The 21,355-nt window shown below is 42.0% G+C and overlaps 1 protein-coding gene across 1 annotated transcript; it reads left to right on the plus strand.

Moving 5' to 3' along the window:
* Positions 1-4,037: 4,037 nt before the first annotated feature.
* Positions 4,038-10,307, plus strand: LOC145823889 (uncharacterized). The gene is made up of 6 exons (XM_082923439.1): positions 4,038-5,935; positions 6,044-9,650; positions 9,728-9,787; positions 9,890-9,940; positions 10,067-10,213; positions 10,299-10,307. Exons 1-6 carry the CDS (start codon positions 4,038-4,040, stop codon positions 10,305-10,307), a joined length of 5,772 nt encoding a protein of 1,923 aa, XP_082779565.1.
* The last annotated feature ends 11,048 nt before the right edge of the window (positions 10,308-21,355 follow it).

Below are 21,355 nucleotides of genomic sequence, written 5' to 3' on the forward strand. Positions count from 1 at the left end.
CCCCTATGTTGGGATAGGGTTTCCCTGTCCTATTTTGTCAAGAGCTAGGGTTTCACTACGCACACAGTGGTTTCAAACAACCTATAAACGGGTAAGCAACCTGTCCTAGTTTGGAATGGTCACTATGGATTCCGAATATGCACTACGTCGAATGGTCAAAAAGGGTACCCCGGTAAAATTGGGGTTTGTGTTCCCATACTGGCAGAGCCCGTAACCGGTAAGCCTTATGGCACGTAGCCTCTGGCAAACCGCTCAGGAATAGCAGATGGCAAACACGGTGTCCTAGGCGCACCAATGCACATGCAATGCAAAGAAACACATAAGTGTAGTCAAAACCAGATATCATGAGTTCGAGTCAAGTTCTCTAACTCCCCAGCAGAGTTGCCAGAAACTATAAACGTCCCCGAACGCCCCGGGAGGATGAGTCCCGTTCTGTTCATTTGGGCTCATTACAAGTTCGGACTCTCAAATTGTCACAGTTCTTAATCTGAACCAAAGAGTCCAAATCCGGCAAATCGTTTTGAGAAAACAGATTTTTTGAAAGAAGTGCCAAACATGGACTGCTTTGCCAGATACAGAGTCGCCACCTAAATGTTTTATTCTGGGAAAATTTAGGAAACCCTGACTCGTTTGCCTAAGGCCACGTGTCCGTCATCACCAAAGTTGCCTCGGCTCGGGAACTTGGGTACGATTGGGGAAGGTCACTTCGTGAGCACCCCCGCTCGCCCGATCAAAGATCGGCCTCTACTAACCATGATATATAGTTTTGAAAACTTTATGCGTTCTTATTCCGGTTATTAGCCTAGATTTACTATGTGATGCGCACAACATACAAGTATAGACTGGGTCGCCTGAATTGCAACAAAACATTTCATGTTTGTTTATTTGAAAATGGTTTGATGGTGCTACTCGCAAGTAGGCTAAAACGTGGATTTGCCACCCTCGGGTGGGCTTAGAAAACATGATTTTGCCACTATCTAGTGGGCTTTAAACACACATTTTAACGAATTGCTCCAACTGAAATAACCCAACCTTCACCCACAGCCATTCAGGCAGTTATATCACATAAGCACTTAGCCTCATGGTAAGCATGCTATCATGGCAGTCACTCACACACATGCAAGGATGCTAAAGCATAAACACTTACCGAGTACCCAAGCCAAAACAAAAGCTATGTTAGAAATCCATGCATAATCCTAACTATACAGAAATGCCTAATGCAACACATGCAAAATGCAACTAAGATAGGCTCGACTATTCTAAAGATGGCATGTGAAATGCTACAACTAACATGTATTCAACTTGGAATTGAGATACAAATGCAGTTAGTATGATGCGCCGAGCCCGGTGCATGCAAGACAGATGAATGAATGAAAACATGCTATCATACTGTATGCTAATTGAAGCATGCCCTAATCTAACCATCATAAGCTGATAAATAAAAGAGAGAAAGACGTGGGGTTGGAAAACATACATCACACATACGCACACTTATTACAACATTGCCCTCGCGCAGAGGGTCCGAATAAATAATACAGTCCCAAATGAATAAATAATATAGTCCCGAATAAATACAAAATCCTAATTAATTAACAAATTAATCTAGGAAAGTAGTAAATTGGCACGCAAATCCATGGACCGCCTCAGCTCTGTTCCAAATGATGAATGATGCATGCTCGAGTTGCCTTGTGCAGAGAATCCCTTGCGATGCCCCGGTTTGCCTCTGTTGGCAATTATTCTTGGAATGCGTGCCAAGCTTCGGAAGGCTGCTGATTTCTGATTTGCTGCAACATAGAGCAACAGAGGTGTAATACCCCTGTTCCGAAATATGCTAATTGGTCCTTAAATTGAGTGTGATTATGTGTTTACCATGATTTTATGTGCCATTATGTGAACATAGGTGATCTTGAAAGTTTTATCTGTTCACCGTAGGAATATCTGTTTGAATAATCAGCTTTGGAAATTAAATTGAGGGCCTTATCGGCCACAGAACCCGAAATTGATTACGCCATTGTGTTTGGCATAATATTTAGAGCCTACGGTGAAATTAAATTGAAAAATTGATTTGGACCAGATTAAGTTGATTAAGTTGGTAAAATGGGTGCCCAATTACTCTCTACTATTATATTGTGACTTAGTGGGGCTTGTTGTATATGAGCACTACTCAATTAAAGTCCCTCTCTAATTCTCACTTGGCTGATATACACTCTAAGGAGAGGAGAGGGCCGACCATTAGAGAGAGAGAAGAGAGAGAAATCTGTGTTTGATCTTGAGGGCTTGGAATCTTGAAGTCCAACTCAAATTGGACCATAGATTGAAGAATTGGACTTCTAGGTAAGCCATTGACTCTTGAAATTATGAATTGAACTTGTAATCTGGTGAGTTCAAGAGTTGTTTGTGATCAAGAGCTTGTAATAAGTTGATTTTTGTTGAGTTTGAAGTCTTAGAACTCATGCATGTAAGAAATTACCTTGAATTTGCATGTTTGAGCTTGAAACAAAAAAAAAAAAAAACACATGATTCATGTAGAGTTTTGGTTGAAACTCATGTTTTGATCACCATTTGTGTTATCTAAGTTGAGAATGTGGCTAATTCATCACATGCATGTGCAAATTAAGAAGATATGAGCTTGAATGCATGAATTGGTTATATTGATGTTGAGTTTGACATATTTTGGGACATGCATACGGATAAATCAAGAAATTGAGCTTCATAATGTTGTAATCTTGTATTAGTAGCATGTTAGCATGTGTAAATGTGTAATTTGGGCCATTGCATGCAAGTAATGTAGCTGGAAAACCGATTTGGAGTTCAAGAACACATTCTGGGAAACCCAGAATTTTGATGTCCGCTCGAGCGGGGTAATGGCCGCTCGAGCGGAAAAATCGTGCTCCCAGCACTTTTGCAGAGTTGGATGTCCGCTCGAGCGGGATACCTCACGCTCGAGCGCGGAGTTTTGTAGACGGGCCTTCAGCTCGAGCGCTCTATTCCACGCTCGAGCGCATTTTTCATGCAACCAGTACTTTTGCAGGCCTTAAGGGTCTGCTCGAGCGGCTAAGTTGACGCTCGAGCGGGGACCCTGTTTTCTGGAATTTTGTCCATGCGTTCTGTGTTTCGTTTTCCGTTCTCTTTCACTTGTAAGCACTCTTAGGCGTATGTTAAGCATTGTAAATGAGTTAATGAGATAGGAATAAGGCCTAAAGAGGAATATGTGAATTAAAGAACGGATTGAATTATTAATGACCCTTTTGTGTTCATGAAATGTGTAGGGTCAAGCTCCAGGGCAAATCCACAAGCCGATCACTGTGAGTAATATAACTATTCGAAAGCTTGTCAATGTCCAATTGTTTATTCCCTTAAACTTTATGAGTTGTTAATTGGGATTGTGGACAAAAGTCTGACAGGAATGAATGGATGGACCAAAGGTCGTTTTGATATAAATGAATGGACCAAAGGTCGTCTTGATATAAATGAATGGACCAAAGGTCGTTTTGATATAAATGAAGGGACCGAAGGTCGTCCTGATGTAAATGAATGGACCAAAGGTCGTCCTGATGTAAATGAATGGACCAAAGGTTGTTTTGACACATGAGAGTGGGCCGAAGGCCGTTTTGACATGAATGAGTAGGTCAAAGGCCATTTTGACATGAATGAGTAGTCCAAAGGCCGTTTTGACATGAACGAGTAGGCCGAAGGTCGTTTTGACATAAATGAATGGGCCGAAGGCCATTTTGACAGAAATGGACGGGCCGAAGGCCGTTTTGACATAAGTGAATGGGCCGAAGGCCATTTTGACAGAAATGGATGGGCCGAAGGCCGTTTTGACATAAGTGAATGGGCCGAAGGCCGTTTTGCCATGAATAGGAGTATGAATTGGGCCCAAGGCCATTTGGAACATGTTGTTCTACATTGTTATGTACATTCGTTCCATTCATCACCAGAGAAAATGGGAAAAGTTCAAATGGGTTAGTGAGAGAAGCTCTGACATCTCTCTAGAAAACTTTGTTTTCTAGGGTTCAATATCTCATTGATAGCCGATGTCTGGAGTTAATGCTACCATTACTGAGCGTATTGAGGGAGTAAATGCTACGGTCGAGCAAGTAAAGTCATCAGGTGGTGACTTAGGGTTTACTAACAATTGTTTTGCGATTTTGACTGGAAGATCGATGGCTTTTGAAGCAGATGTTACTAACCCTAATGGCGAGGGTCTCTCAATGGCTAATCCTTCCATCATGGAGGGTAACCGAGGTGTGGATAATCAGATCGTGGATCCTTCTGGTGTGGAGTTTCAATCGCAGGTCGCCGATTATGAGACAGAGTGTTTGGGAATCGGGGTTGTTTCGGTAGCAGAGGGTTTTGGTTCAGATCCTCCAAGAGATTCAAGCAACGTTCTGGGCAAGAGACCTGAGTCAATCTCGGAGAAACTGAAAGGTCCGATGTTTCCAGCTACGATTGACGAGCCATCGACGCCGACTGAGAATGCTATGAGTACGAGTTGGTCTGATATGGTGGAGGAAGAGTACAATAGCTTCCTAAATCTACCAGATAGTGTAGTTTTAGTGCGTAATAGAGGGGAACACAAGAACATCGTTGAAGCCTCAGTTCCAGTTAGGGCTTCTAATTCTGATATACAGATACCGATTAGGGATTCTCCATCCTTCCAACGAGGAGGCGTCAGGGGGGGTGGAAGTTATTGTGGGGGAAGAGGAGGTCGAGGGGATGCAGGTGGTAGGAGATCTAACGAGTCTGAGGGCCAAGAACATCGCTCTTGGGCAAACATCACTGCTGCATCAACCCGGTCAAACATCAAACTCAGGTATATCCCTCCTTCTTCCTTTGAGGATAGTGTTGTTGTAAATATGCCCCCAAGGACTGATCCGCTAGAGAAATGGGACTCCTGCCTTGTGGGTTACTTTGTTGATAAGGGTGTGGGCTACAATTATTTGCGTAACAGTGCTTTTGGGATGTGGAAAACTCAGGGCCTCAAGGAGGTTCTTACTAATGGGGATGGGTTCATGTTCTTTATATTTGATACCCCTGATAGTTGCAGAGAAGTTCTTGAAGGAGGTCCATGGTACATAGGAGGTTATCTCCTTATTCTAAAACAATGGAAAAGGATGATGAAGCTATCTAAAGATAAATCCACAAAAATTCCAGTATGGGTGAAGTTCTTTAACATCCCCTTGGAATATTGGGATCCTGATGGTTTAAGTAGGATTGCAAGTGCAATTGGACATCCCCTCTTTATGGACCAGCTTACGGCTCGGGGTAGTAGGGTGGCTTTTGCTAGAGTCTGTGTGGAAATTGAGGCTACCTCAAAACTGCCCACTTATTTCCAAATTAGACATGATGATGAAGCTGTTTTAATCCGAGTTGAATATCAGGGGCTGCCGTCAAGGTGTCAACATTGCCAAATATTTGGACACAGCACTCAAAAGTGTGTGTCTCAACAGGTGGCTAAGTTGATTTCTATGCAGAAGACATCTGAGGAAAATGTAAGTGCTCAAGACGAAGGCTGGACCACTGTCACAGCTAAGGGGAAGAGGAAGGTGGGTGATCCTGTGTTGGAAACTATCCCAGAAGTGGTGGAACTCCCAGCTCCAGCTTCTACAGCAGACCCAGTTCCAGTTCCAGCTCCTGAAACAGCTCCCACTGAGGTGGACTCATCTGACCAATCCTTTGACACTCAGGAGACTTCTGTGACCAAGAGCTTATCCGGGGAGGAGCAAAGCTCTGAAAGCAGTGATGTGGATAGGTTCCAAAAGAAGGTGTTCGAGATTGCAAAGCTGGTGGTTCCTAATGCTGCTGAAATGCTGGACACTGCGATTAAAGAAGTTAAGGCTGAAAAGGCGATCCATAGTTCTGCTACCCCATCCCAGCAGGTGAAGAACAGACCCTCTGGCAAAGGCAGCAGCAGCCAGAGGAAGAAAAAGAGGTAATCAAAGTTTCAGTTGGTTGTGGGTTTGTCTTTTTTTTTTGTGGGTTTTGTCTTTACCTCCTTTTGTGTCCCTATGAATGTAAAAATTGCTTCATGGAATGTTAGAGGTTTGAATGATCCCTCTAAACATAAAGAAGTTAAAAAGTTTGTGCTTAAAGAGAATATTCATGTCATGGGGGTTTTGGAAACCAAAATAAAACAGTCTAAAGAGAGTAGTATCTGTGATAAATGTTTTGATCAATGGTCTATGCTCTCTAATTCACAACCAACTGAAACTGGTAGAGTCTGGGTGTGCTGGAACAATGTTTTTTGTGATGTTCAAATGATTTCTATGTCTAATCAGCATATTTTGTGTAAAATTATTGAATTGGCTTCCAATGAAATCTTTTATGCAACTTTTGTTTATGCTGAAAATAAGCACACATTGAGAAAGGTTTTTTTTGAATCTATGCTTGATATCTCCCGTGTTAAATCCAAAGTTCCGTGTGTTTTTCTAGGTGATTTTAATGCTATTAGATACCAGCAGGAAAAAATTGGGGGGACTTCTAATTGGACAAATGATAATGAGGAATTTAATTCTTATATTAATGCTTCTGAGTTGGCTGATTTGTCTTACGGTGGTTGCCAATTCACCTGGGCTAACAATAGGAGTGGGGGGACCTATATAGCTACCAAAATTGATAGAGTTCTGGTTAATGAGGCTTGGCTGGACAAATTTCCTGAGGCTACTGCCCAGTTTCTCCCCTCTGGTATTTCTGACCACTCCCCTGCTGTGGTCAATATCAGTGCCACCAAGTGCTCTTTCAAAAAACCTTTCAAATACTTTGATTTCTGGTCTCAACATCCAGATTTTCTGGGTACTGTTTCTAACACCTGGGGGCAGTACATTCAAGGGGTTCCTATGTTCAGGGTCTGTCAAAAACTCAGAAAGCTTAAAGCTAGTCTCAAGCTCTTGAATAAGAAAGACTTTAGTGACATATCTACTCGTGTCCAAATTGCAAAAACTAATCTGGATCTTATTCAATATAAACTTGACAAAGACCCTTTGAATAGTGTTTTGCAAGCCCAAGAGAGAGAGGATCTGAATAAGTATATTGAGCTTAGCAAATTAGAAGAGAGCCTTGCCCTTCAAAAATCCAGAGTGCAGTGGCTTGGTCTTGGGGATAGAAATAGCAAATTCTTCTTTAGATCTGTGAAAAGTAATATCAATAGAGGGAAGATTTTGAGTGTTGTCATGGGTGATGGTTCTAGGTCTACTCATAGTACTGATGTTCACACCTCTTTTATCAATTTTTATACCAATTTGTTTGGTACCCCTTCTGTGGATCAGTACCAGGGCCTTGAGAGGATTCAATCTTTGGTGGAAAAGCAAGTCTCTCTCTCTCAATCTGTTTCTATGTCCAAGCCTGTTTCTGAAAATGAAATCAAGGAGGTTTTTTGGTCTTTAAAGTCCAATAAAGCCCCTGGCCCGGATGGGTATTCCGCTGGTTTTTTTAAGAGCTCTTGGGATATTGTTGGTAAGGATGTCATTCTAGCTATTAAGTCTTTCTTTGACTCTGGTAAACTTCTTTCTGAGGTTAACAGTACCATTATAGCTCTTATTCCTAAGGTTCCTAATCCTACTCATGTTGGTGACTATAGACCCATCTCTTGTTGTAATACCATCTATAAATGCATTGCCAAGATCATAGCTAATAGAATTAAATTGGCCCTCCCTGATTTGATTGATCCTGTGCAGTCTGCGTTTGTTCAAGGTAGAAGGATCTCGGACAACATTTTCTTGTCCCAAGAGATTATGAGAGGTTACCATAGGAGTTCCCACTCTCCTAAGTGCGCCATGAAAGTTGATATTATGAAAGCTTATGATACTGTGAGATGGGACTTTATCATTGATATCCTCAAAGCTATGGCTTTCCCTCCTTGTATGATTACCTGGATAAAAGCTTGCATTACGAGTCCTTCTTTCTCGATTTGTATTAATGGGAGCCTTCAGGGGTATTTTAAAGGGGCGAGGGGATTAAGACAAGGGGACCCTATGTCCCTGTATCTCTTTGTGTTGGCCATGGAAATTCTGGCCAGAATTCTAGCTGAGAAATCTAGGAGCCCTTTGTTCAAGTTCCACTGGAGGTGTGAGAAAACTAAAATTGTTAACCTTTGTTTTGCTGATGATTTGATGATTTTCAGTAAAGGTGACCCTGGTACTGTTTCTCTTATCATGCAGGGATTGGATGAATTTAGGAATCTGTCTGGTCTTACCCCTAATTCTAGTAAGAATAATATTTTTTTCTCGGGGTGCAGTAGTGAGCTTAAAGAGGATATTCTTCAGATTGCCAATTTTACTGAGGGCTCCCTCCCGGTGAAATACCTTGGTGTGCCTCTTATCACTACTAAGCTTAAAGCGTCTGATTGTCATACTCTGGTTGAGAGAATTACTAAGAGGATTAAAAGTTGGACCAATAAACTGCTTTCTTATGCTGGTAGAGCTCAACTCATCCAGTCTATTCTGTTTTCTATGCAAGTGTACTGGTCCTCTCTTTTTATCCTCCCTAAGAAAATCATTGGTGACATTGAGAGCATCCTTAGATCTTTTCTTTGGTCTGGGGTTGAGTTGAAGAAACATAGTGCTAAGATTGCTTGGAGATATATCTGCAGGAAAAAAAATGAGGGTGGCCTTGGTTTCAAGGACTTAGCTACCTGGAACAAGGCTGCTATAGCCAAACATGTTTGGTACTTGTTTTCTGGGGGTGATTGTTCCATGTGGTGCCAATGGGTCAAGGCTTACTTGCTTAAAGAGAGGAGCTTTTGGGCTGTTAGAACTCCTAGTGATCCCTCATGGGTCTGGAGGAAAATCCTGTCTCTTAGGCATTTAATCTATCCTCACATCAAGTTCAAAATTGGTAATGGGGAAAATGTGTTCCTGTGGCATGACAATTGGCATCCGCTTGGTTCGCTGTGGCATAGGTTTGGTCCTAGAATTCTTTATGACACTAATCTTCCTGACAGCACCAAGGTTAGCTCTATAGTCTCTAATGGTTCTTGGAAGTGGCCTATCTCTAATTCTTGGGAGATAAAGGAGTGGATCTCTTCTACCCCTTTATCTTTTCTACCTTCCTGTGGCTCTTCTGATACTCCGTTTTGGAATTTGGCTGCTGATGGTGACTTCTCTATCCAGTCAGCTTGGGATTGTTGGAGGGATAAGGGCCCTAAAGTCACTTGGTCCAAACTCATCTGGGGCCCCCCTTCAATCCCTAGGGTTAGTTTTATTGTTTGGTTAGCCATCAATGAGAGACTTAATACTGGTGATAGACTCAAAACCTGTGGTCTTGTTACAAATCCTTGCTGCCCTTTTTGTCAAGATCCTGAGGAGACTCATTCTCATCTTTTTTTTAGATGCATATTTTCTTCTAGGATTTGGGGTGGTATCCTTGCCAAGAGTAAGTCTAACTGGCCTTCTTTGCCTTGGTTGGAAACTGTTGACTTTGCTGTTAGATCCACCAGTGGTACCTCCTTGAAAATGGTGATTCTTAAGCTATCATTTCTTTGCACTGTCTACCACATTTGGATGGAGAGGAATAGTAGGATCTTCAATAAGGCCCAAAAGCCTGAAGAGGTTGTTACTAACTCTATTATCCAAATGGTTAGGGGTAGGCTTCTTCCTCTCAAATTCTTGCAGCAGCACCATCCTATTGCAGCTGGCCGGAGAATGAGTGATGTGAGGTTACATACATTGAGGGTTGAGTGATGGTGAGCATCTACTGTGGGGTTTACTAACTGGGTGCTCCTTTGCAGGTTATCATGAATCCTAAATCTTCTACTACATTGATGTGTCCGTATGGAGGGTTGAGTGCTGTGAGCTACCTAAATATTTCCAGACATTGTGGGTTGAGTGATGAGAGACAGTACACATATTTTATGCTAACTTTTATTATATCTTATATATGGTTTGTGCAGGTTCTTGGAGCTTTCAAGTATAATGTCCTCCTGATTCTTTCGAGGTATCATGTGAGTTGTGGGCCTAGTGTTGTGAGATCATATATGGAGTGGAGAGACATACTGTGTTGTGGGTCGAGTGAGGAGAGCTCCTATATTGTGTGTCTGTTATTTCTTCTCCTTTATGATTTACGACAGGTTCACTTGTTGGTGAGGAGGCGTGGTGCTGTGTACAGTGCAGCTACAGGGAATTGCTGCTGGTATCCTTGTTTTTTGGCGTGGAAGGGTGATGATTACATGCTACACAGATTCGGGTGGCAGTATGTAGGGTGTGTCTGTACCATGGTGATGGCTGCTGCTAGCGCCTTGCTGTGCTACAGGAGGGAGAAAATCAGTTGTTTTTCATTGTATTTTTTGCATAATTTTGCAGTGTGTTTAGCTTATTCCTACGGGCTGTGTAGGAGTATCTTTGTGCTTCTTTGTGTTCCTAATAGCTGTCCTAGTAACCATGTTTCGGACTGCACACATTTTAACAGTTTAGTTTTGTTTTGGTTTCTCATTCCTATCCCTACGGGATGTGTAGGGAATTTTGTTTTTGTTTTGGCTCGTGCCTTTTGTGGATACAGTGTCCAGGTTCTCTTGCTTGGTGCTACAGTAGCAGGTGGTTCTCTTTAAAACCATAGCCTCCTGGATCTATGCTTCAGTTTGTTCTCTTCGCCTAGGTTGTTATATTTGTTTATATTTCTTGTTCACTCTTCCTATTGCTAGATTATAGGAATGGTGAACAGGTTGTTGGCTTTTGTTCTGTTTTCTGTATAGCTGTGTTAGGTCCTGGGGTATGCCCCTTGTAGTTGTGTAAATTTTCTTGTTTTATTTTATCTCTTATTCACCCAAAAAAAAGTTAAGTAATTTCTGCATTTGATATTATTCACTGGGCTATCGCTTACGCTCATTCATGTGTTTGTAGGTGAGCCAAGGGAAGTCCAAACCCAGCCCCAGTGAAGTCCACTAGGAAAAATCCGAGTTTTGAGGAAGTCAGCCTTGCGTCTCACTCTTGAGACCTACCCTTGCCTTTTTGCTATGTAATTATGTTTTGTCTTGCCGGCAAGGACTTTATGTATATCTGTAAATAGTCTGTCATAGGTTGACTCGTTTTGGTTGATCCTGTCTGTAATGAATTTTGTGAAACTGTACTTTTGATGTGGGTTATTAACGTATCTGAGTATGGTTTGTTTGATGTGCATATAAGCACGGCTCAATGGACAAAGTTTTTATTTATTGCTTCCGTTTGGCCCCTTTACTCTGACAGGTTATGTCTCTTTTGGTCTGAGGCCGTAGGTAATCTCAGGATTACTGGCCGGTTGTGTCCTTAACCCATAGGGGCGGGTTCGGGTCATGACTCAGTGGTATCAGAGCACGAGTTAATAACTCACACACTTGTCCAAAAAGAGCAATAAGCGTCTAGATAAGATCTAGGATGCATTCATGTGATGAATACGAGTTTGGAAGCGTTGGTTATATGCTTAAATGTTTTGTTAGGAATAATTATATGTGTAAGTTGTGAACTACTTGCATTGCAAATTATCTGGAAATATGCGCTTCTTAGTGCATGCATACTTGTGTACCTTTTGTATGAAATATAATGTAAGTTTAATCAGATGGTGAGGACCAGAGGTGATGAGTTAGAGGAATCTTCTACTGCCAGACTGGACAGAATGGAAAGACTGATCCAAGAGATGGCAGAAGCTTTGAGACAGCAACAGGAGTGGCAACAACAGTGGCAGCAACCACACCCGCCACCTCCACCTCCGGCACCACCCGTGCCAGATGATCAAAATGATGACCGGATAATAGCTCTCACCAAGGAATTCAAGAAAATGAAACCACCACAGTTCCATGGCGGACTAGACCCTTTGAAAGCTGAGGTTTGGGTTCTCGGGATCGAAAAACTGTTTGAGGTGTTTCCGTGCTCGGATACACAGAAAGTGCTTCTAGCCACTTTTATGCTAGAAGATGAAGCGAGAAGATGGTGGATGTTGATGAGGGAAAACCACAGAGATGTGGATTGGGCGAAATTTTTGGAAATCTTCTATGACAAGTATTTCCCGCAGTGCGTCCGGGACAGGAAAGTGGCAGAGTTCATGGAACTCAAGCAAGACAGCATGACTGTAGCTGAGTATGAGGCCAAATTTACTGAGTTGGCTAGGTTTGCACCACACGTAATTGATACTGATTATAAGAAGGCAAGGCATTTTGAAGGTGGGCTCCGAAGTGACATCCTAGAGCGAGTGAATGTCCTAAAGTTGGAGACCTACATCGGGGTTCTTGACCGGGCCATCATATCAGAGGCTAACATAGCTAGACAAGCTAAGCCAACAACAGAATGGAAAGGCAACAAAAGACAAGGCTTCTTTCCGAAGAAGAAATTTTTGAAAAGCAAAACACGGGCTCCCCCACTACTTCAAGTTCTTCCCGAGACACAGCTCCCATGTGCAACATTTGTAGCAAAAGGCACCGTGGAGTCTGTTACCGTGCATCGGGAGCCTGTTTTAAGTGTGGAAAACAAGGGCATATAGCCCGAGATTGTAATCAGAATAGTGGGAAGATAGCTGCTAGCTCCACTGCATCGATCCCAAAGCCAGGAAACACTTTGAGATCTGCTACTACTGGGGATACAGTGCGACAAGGGAGAGTTTTTGCACTCGTTCCGGGCGATACACGGAGCGCCAATGCCGTTGTCTCAGGTACTATCTCAATATGTAATCAGGATGCTTTTGTGTTAATTGATTCTGGATCAACGCACTCATTTGTGACATATGCATTTGCATCTAGACTGAAAAGACCCCTAGAACTGTTGCCATATTTGTTGTGTGTGTCTGCTCCATCGGGGGAATCTGTGTTATGTGACTATATATATCGGTTTTGTGACATGCATATTGAGGATGCTACCCTATATGTAGATTTGTTGCCCTTAAACTTTAGACACTTCGATGTAATTTTGGGCATGGATTGGTTGACCAAATATTGTGCCACTATAGATTGTGTGACAAAGAGGGTTGTGTTTAAACCACCAGAACAGAAAGAAATTGTGTTTGTGGAAAACGGGGTAGTGCCTCCACCATATTTGATATCTGCAATGAAAGCATGTAAATTGATCAGGAAGGGGTGCCAGGGTTATTTGTGTTATGTATTGACTGAACAATCAGTGAATGTTGAATTGAATGATATTCCCATTGTTAGAGAGTTCCCAGATGTGTTTCCAAATGAATTACCAGGGGAATTGGTAGACCGGGAGATAGAGTTTACTATTGAGACCGTGCCGGGCACCCAGCCTATTTCTAAAACTCCCTACAGAATGGCTACTGCCGAAATGAAAGAATTGAAGGAACAGTTGCAAGACCTTCTTGATAAAGGGTTTATCCGGCCTAGCACTTCGCCTTGGGGTGCACCAGTGTTATTTGTAAAGAAGAAGGATGGTACTTTGCGCCTGTGTATTGATTACCGGGAATTGAACAAGGTAACGATAAAGAATAAATATCCCTTACCCCGTATTGATGACTTATTTGACCAGTTGCAGGGATCACAGATGTTTTCTAAGATTGATTTGAGATCCGGGTATCATCAGCTGAAGGTTAAGGCAGAAGATGTTGAGAAAACCGCATTCAGAACGAGGTATGGTCATTTTGAGTTTCTTGTTATGCCATTTGGAGTGACTAATGCTCCGGCAGCATTTATGGACTTAATGAATAGAATTTTTAAAACCTACCTTGATGAGTTTGTTGTTGTCTTCATCGATGATATTTTGATATACTCTAAAGATAAACTTGAACACGAACATCATTTGCGGACTGTTTTACAAATACTTCGGGAAAGGAAACTATTTGCTAAGTTAAAGAAATGTGAGTTTTGGTTGGATGAGGTTATTTTCTTAGGGCACGTGATCAACAAGGAAGGAATCTCAGTGGACCCGCAGAAAATAGAAGCAATTGTGAATTGGCCTACACCAACTAATGTGACAGAAGTTCGCAGTTTCATGGGCTTAGCTGGGTACTACAGAAGGTTTGTAAATGACTTTTTGAAATTAGCTGTGCCTCTTACCCAATTGACACGTAAGGGACAACCATTTGAGTGGAATAATGAAAGAGAATCAGCCTTTCATGAATTAAAGACAAGATTGACCACTGCACCAATTTTGACACTACCTTCAGGTACGGAAAATTTTGTGATTTTCAGTGATGCATCTTATAAGGGTTTGGGTTGTGTGTTAATGCAGAACGGAAAGGTTATTGCTTACGCCTCCCGACAGTTGAGGCCACATGAGAAGAACTATCCAACACATGACTTAGAATTGGCCGCAGTTGTTTTTGCCTTGAAAATCTGGCGGCATTATTTGTATGGGGCAAAGTGTGAAGTCTACACAGATCATAAAAGCCTAAAATACTTCTTCACACAGAAAGAGTTGAATATGCGTCAGAGAAGATGGCTAGAATTGATCAAAGATTACGACCTAGAAATTCAGTATCACCCTGAAAAAGCTAATACAGTGGCTGATGCCTTGAGCAGAAAATCAACAGGGAGTATGGCTTGTTTGCTTACTGAACAAAGGGAGATTTTGCAAGACTTTGAGAAGTCTGAAATTGAGGTAGTGGTATGTGAACCGGGCGGATTGATAGCCGCCATTACAGCCGAACCGGCAATTGTTGATGAAATCAAGCAGAAACAGAAAGAAGATGAGTTCCTCCGAAAGGTAATTGATGAATTTGAAGTCAGCCCAAAAGCAGAGTTCAGTGTCGAGAATGGAATGTTGAAATTTCGAAACCGAATATGTGTTCCAGTTATTCCGGAGCTAAAGAAGAGGGTCTTAGATGAAGCCCACAGATCCGTATTTGCTATGCATCCGGGTAACAATAAAATGTATCGGGATTTGAAACAAACCTATTGGTGGCCTAAAATGAAGAAAGAGATTGCAGAATATGTGTCCAAGTGCCTTCAGTGTCAGCAAGTTAAGGCTGAACATCAGAAACCAGGCGGTCTACTTCAACCTCTCCCCATTCCTGAGTGGAAGTGGGAACATGTGACTATGGATTTCGTTGTTGGCCTACCTCGGACTTCCCGAGGTATGGATTCTGTTTGGGTTGTAGTTGATAGACTGACTAAATCTGCACATTTTCTGCCTGTCAAAACTACATTTACTGCTTACAGGTTGGCTACTATTTATGTTAATGAAATTGTCCGCTTACACGGAGTTCCAGTATCCATTGTGTCGGATAGAGATCCGAAGTTTGTATCTAGATTGTGGAAGAGTTTGCAGGAAGCTATGGGAACAGAACTAAGGTTCAGCACTGCATTCCACCCACAGACAGATGGGCAGTCAGAACGAACAATACAGACTTTGGAAGATATGCTTCGCATGTGTGCTTTGGATTTTCAGGGGAGTTGGGAAGATTACTTGCCACTTGCAGAATTTGCCTATAATAATAGCTTCCACTCCAGCATCGGTATGGCACCATACGAGGCTTTGTATGGTAGGAGGTGTAGATCACCTATTTGTTGGACAGAGGTCGGAGACAGAGCTTTGCTTGGGCCTGAAATTGTACAAGACACCTCTGAAAAGATCAAAACTATTCGGCAAAGGCTCAAAACAGCTCAAGACCGACAGAAGAATTATGCAGACGTTCGGAGAAGACCTCTTGAGTATGAGGTCGGCGACCATGTGTTCATCCGAGTTTCTCCAATGAAAGGCCAAGTCAGGTTTGGGAAAAAGGGCAAGTTGTCGCCCCGTTACATTGGGCCGTTTCAGATTTTGAAGAGGCTTGGCCCAGTTGCTTATAGAGTTGCTTTGCCACCGGGATTCGAGCAAATCCATAACGTATTTCATGTGTCGATGTTGAGGGGTTACCTCCGAGACCCGTTGCATGTGATTGATTATCACCGGGTTGCTATTGATGAAAATATGGAATATGCTGAATGGCCGGAAAGAATTGTTGACCGACAAGTGAAAGAATTGAGAAACAGATCCATTCCAATGGTGAAAGTGGAATGGAAGGAACACTATGGGACAGATGCTACATGGGAAAAAGAGGAGGAAATGCGTCTACGCTATTTACATTTGTTTCCCGATGAAGGTAAATCAAGTTTGGAGGACCAAACTTGTGATACCCCTGTTCTGTATTATGATAAATCGGTCCTTAATTTGTTTATGGTTATGTGTTTAGAATGATTTTGTGTGCCATTATGTGAAAATATGTGAATTTGAAGTTTTATCTGTTCACCGTAGGAATATCTGTTCGAATAATTAGCTTTGGAAATTTAATTGAGGGCCTTATCGGCCACAGAACCTGAAATTGATTACGCCATAGTGATTGGCATAACTTTTAGAGCCTACGGTGAAATTTAATTGAAAAATTGATTTGGACCAGATTAAGTTGATTAAGTTGGTAAACGGGTGCCCAATTACTCTCTTTTATTATATTGTGACTTAGTGGGGCTTGTTGTAGATGAGCACTACTCAATTAAACTCCCTCTCTAATTCTCACTTGGTTGATATACACTCTAAGGAGAGGAGAGGGCCGACCATTAGTGAGAGAGAAGAGAGAAAAATCTGTGTTTGATCTTGAGGGCTTGGAATCTTGAAGCCCAACTCAAATTGAACCATAGATTGAAGAATTGGACTTCTAGGTAAGCCATTGACTCTTGAAATTATGAATTGAGCTTGTAATCTTGTGAGTTCAAGAGTTGTTTATGATCAAGAGCATGCAATAAGTTGATTTTGTTGAGTTTGAAGTCTTGGAACTCATGCATGTAAGAAATTACTTTGAATTTGCATGTTTGAGCTTGAAACACTTGATTCATGTAGAGTTTTGGTTAAAGCTCATGTTGTAATCACCATTTATACCATCTAAGTTGAGAATGATGAACATCTCCCACATGCATGTACAAATGATGGGAGTATAAGTCTTGAATGTTTGAATTTGGGCATGTTGATGATGGGTTTGAGATATTTTGGGACATGCATGTAGATAAATTATGAAATTGAGCTTCCTAATGTTGTAATCTTGTATTAGCAGCATGTTAGCATGTGTAAATGTGTAATTTGAGCCATTGCATGCAAGAAATGTAGATGGAAAACCAATTGGGAGCTCAAGAACACGATCTGGGAAACCCAGATTTTTGAGGTCCGCTCGAGCGGGGTAATGGACGCTCGAGCGGGAAAATCGTGCTCCCAGCACTTTTGCAGAGTTGGATGTCCGCTCGAGCGGGACACCTCACGCTCGAGCGTGGAGTTTTGTAGACAGGCCTTCAGCTCGAGCGCTCTATTCCACGCTCGCGCGCATCTTTCGTGCAACCAGTACTTTTGCAGGCCTTAAGGGTCCGCTCGAGCGGAGAAGTTTACGCTCGAGCGGGGACCCTGTTTCCTGGAATTTTGTTCATGCGTTCTGTGTTTCGTTTTCCGTTCTCTTTCACTCGTAAGCACTCTTAGGCATATGTTAAACATTGTAAACGAGTTAATGAGATATAAATAAAGCCTAAAGAGGAATATGTGAATTAAAGAACGGATTGAACTGTTAATGACCCTTTTATGTTCATGAAATATGTAGGGTCAAGCGCCAGGGCGAATCCACAAACCGATCACCGTGAGTAATATCGATATTTGAATGCTTGTGCATGTCCAATTGTCTATTCCCTTATAAGCTTTATGAATTGCTAATTGGGATTATGGACGTAAGTCTGATATGAATCAACATAAATGGACCCAAGGTCGTTTTGATAAACATAAATGGACCCAAGGTTGTTTTGACATGAATGAATGGGCCCAAGGCCGTTTTGCCATGAATGGAAACCCGAATGGACAAGAAGCCAGAATGTTTGGAACTACAGTTACTTGATTCGCATTTTGTATAGTTATATACATTGGTTAAATAGAAGTATGAATTGGGCCCAAGGCCGTTTGGAGCATGTTGTTCTACATATTGTTATGCAACTGTCATATTTGATATTATTCACTGGGCTATCGCTCACGCTCATTCATGTATTTGTAGGTGAGCCAAGGGAAGTCCAAACCCAGCCCCAGTGAAGTCTGCTAGGAAAAATCCGAGTTTTGAGGAAGTCAGCCTTGCGTCTCACTCTGGAGACCTATCCTCGCCTTTGCTATGTAATTACATTTTGTCTTGCCGGCGGGGTCTTTATGTATCTATGTAAATAGTTGTCATAGGTTGACTTGTTTTGGATGATCCTGTCTGTAATGAATTTTGTGAAAACTGTACTTTTGAACTGTGGGTTATTAACGTAACTGAATATGGTTTGTTGATGTGCATATAAGCACGGCTCTATGGACAAAGTTTTTATTTGAATCTTCCGTTTGGCCCCTTTACTCTGACAAATTATGTCTGTTTTGGTCTGAGGCCGTAGGTAATCTCAGGATTACTGGCCGGTTATGTCCTTAACCCATAGGGGCGGGTTCGGGTCATGACAAAACTTCTTAAAGGGGGGAAGACTGTAATACCCCTGTTCCGAAATATGCTAATTGGTCCTTAAATTGAGTGTGATTATGTGTTTACCATGATTTTATGTGCCATTATGTGAACATAGGTGATCTTGAAAGTTTTATCTGTTCACCGTAGGAATATCTGTTTGAATAATCAGCTTTGGAAATTAAATTGAGGGCCTTATCGGCCACAGAACCCGAAATTGATTACGCCATTGTGTTTGGCATAATATTTAGAGCCTACGGTGAAATTAAATTGAAAAATTGATTTGGACCAGATTAAGTTGATTAAGTTGGTAAAATGGGTGCCCAATTACTCTCTACTGTTATATTGTGACTTAGTGGGGCTTGTTGTATATGAGCACTACTCAATTAAAGTCCCTCTCTAATTCTCACTTGGCTGATATACACTCTAAGGAGAGGAGAGGGCCGGCCATTAGAGAGAGAGAAGAGAGAGAAATCTGTGTTTGATCTTGAGGGCTTGGAATCTTGAAGTCCAACTCAAATTGGACCATAGATTGAAGAATTGGACTTCTAGGTAAGCCATTGACTCTTGAAATTATGAATTGAACTTGTAATCTGGTGAGTTCAAGAGTTGTTTGTGATCAAGAGCTTGTAATAAGTTGATTTTTGTTGAGTTTGAAGTCTTAGAACTCATGCATGTAAGAAATTACCTTGAATTTGCATGTTTGAGCTTGAAACAAAAAAAAAAAAAAAAAAAAAAAAACACATGATTCATGTAGAGTTTTGGTTGAAACTCATGTTTTGATCACCATTTGTGTTATCTAAGTTGAGAATGTGGCTAATTCATCACATGCATGTGCAAATTAAGAAGATATGAGCTTGAATGTATGAATTGGTTATATTGATGTTGAGTTTGACATATTTTGGGACATGCATACGGATAAATCAAGAAATTGAGCTTCATAATGTTGTAATCTTGTATTAGTAGCATGTTAGCATGTGTAAATGTGTAATTTGGGCCATTGCATGCAAGTAATGTAGCTGGAAAACCGATTTGGAGCTCAAGAACACATTCTGGGAAACCCAGAATTTTGATGTCCGCTCGAGCGGGGTAATGGCCGCTCGAGCGGAAAAATCGTGCTCCCAGCACTTTTGCAGAGTTGGATGTCCGCTCGAGCGGGATACCTCACGCTCGAGCGCGGAGTTTTGTAGACGGGCCTTCAGCTCGAGCGCTCTATTCCACGCTCAAGCGCATTTTTCATGCAACCAGTACTTTTGCAGGCCTTAAGGGTCTGCTCGAGCGGCTAAGTTGACGCTCGAGCGGGGACCCTGTTTTCTGGAATTTTGTCCATGCGTTCTGTGTTTCGTTTTCCGTTCTCTTTCACTTGTAAGCACTCTTAGGCGTATGTTAAGCATTGTAAATGAGTTAATGAGATAGGAATAAGGCCTAAAGAGGAATATGTGAATTAAAGAACGGATTGAATTATTAATGACCCTTTTGTGTTCATGAAATGTGTAGGGTCAAGCTCCAGGGCAAATCCACAAGCCGATCACTGTGAGTAATATAACTATTCGAAAGCTTGTCAATGTCCAATTGTTTATTCCCTTAAACTTTATGAGTTGTTAATTGGGATTGTGGACAAAAGTCTGACAGGAATGAATGGATGGACCAAAGGTCGTTTTGATATAAATGAATGGACCAAAGGTCGTCTTGATATAAATGAATGGACCAAAGGTCGTTTTGATATAAATGAAGGGACCGAAGGTCGTCCTGATGTAAATGAATGGACCAAAGGTCGTCCTGATGTAAATGAATGGACCAAAGGTTGTTTTGACACATGAGAGTGGGCCGAAGGCCGTTTTGACATGAATGAGTAGGTCAAAGGCCATTTTGACATGAATGAGTAGTCCAAAGGCCGTTTTGACATGAACGAGTAGGCCGAAGGTCGTTTTGACATAAATGAATGGGCCGAAGGCCATTTTGACAGAAATGGACGGGCCGAAGGCCGTTTTGACATAAGTGAATGGGCCGAAGGCCATTTTGACAGAAATGGATGGGCCGAAGGCCGTTTTGACATAAGTGAATGGGCCGAAGGCCGTTTTGCCATGAATAGGAGTATGAATTGGGCCCAAGGCCGTTTGGAACATGTTGTTCTACATTGTTATGTAATTTCTGCATTTGATATTATTCACTGGGCTATCGCTCACGCTCATTCATGTGTTTGTAGGTGAGCCAAGGGAAGTCCAAACCCAGCCCCAGTGAAGTCCACTAGGAAAAATCCGAGTTTTGAGGAAGTCAGCCTTGCGTCTCACTCTTGAGACCTACCCTTGCCTTTTTGCTATGTAATTATGTTTTGTCTTGCCGGCAAGGACTTTATGTATATCTGTAAATAGTCTGTCATAGGTTGACTCGTTTTGGTTGATCCTGTCTGTAATGAATTTTGTGAAACTGTACTTTTGATGTGGGTTATTAACGTATCTGAGTATGGTTTGTTTGATGTGCATATAAGCACGGCTCAATGGACAAAGTTTTTATTTATTGCTTCCGTTTGGCCCCTTTACTCTGACAGGTTATGTCTCTTTTGGTCTGAGGCCGTAGGTAATCTTAGGATTACTGGCCGGTTGTGTCCTTAACCCATAGGGGCGGGTTCGGGTCATGACAAGAGGGGCATGGCAAAGTATTTTCTCATATATATGCATGACTACTCTTCAGGGAGTGTAGTCCTCGATCCTCGTGCCACCAATCACGCATCTCGATGCATGATGGCCGAAAAGTCGAATTGCATGACTCAATATGAAATGAATGCACATATGGACACAACGAGGCCTAGACTCCATCATGGATAATCCGGAGTGTCGGCGACCGGGAATTGAGACACGTTCCGTTACTCGGAGTACGAAACGTCCCTCGTTTCCCGTGCTTGGGCTAACTCCTATCCCAAGCGCAATGCAATATGCATGATATGCGTGAATGCAACCCTAACATGAAACCTAGCATACACAATGCTATGAAATGGCATACACAATGCACGATGTAA

This window comes from Camellia sinensis, chromosome 4 (genome assembly GCF_055761805.1).
Source record: "Camellia sinensis isolate YWXY chromosome 4, ASM5576180v1, whole genome shotgun sequence".
In the NCBI taxonomy this organism is placed as follows: domain Eukaryota; kingdom Viridiplantae; phylum Streptophyta; class Magnoliopsida; order Ericales; family Theaceae; genus Camellia; species Camellia sinensis.

What these genes read in the sequence shown, in the direction of transcription:
- LOC145823889 (XM_082923439.1), top strand. Translation starts at nt 4,038, where the DNA reads ATGTCTGGAGTTAATGCTACCATTACTGAGCGTATTGAGGGAGTAAAT. An exon ending in AGCCAGAGGAAGAAAAAGAG is followed by an intron (nt 5,936 to 6,043) that starts GTAATCAAAGTT and finishes ATGGAATGTTAG; the next exon opens with AGGTTTGAATGATCCCTCTA. An exon ending in CTGGCCGGAGAATGAGTGAT is followed by an intron (nt 9,651 to 9,727) that starts GTGAGGTTACAT and finishes GCTCCTTTGCAG; the next exon opens with GTTATCATGAATCCTAAATC.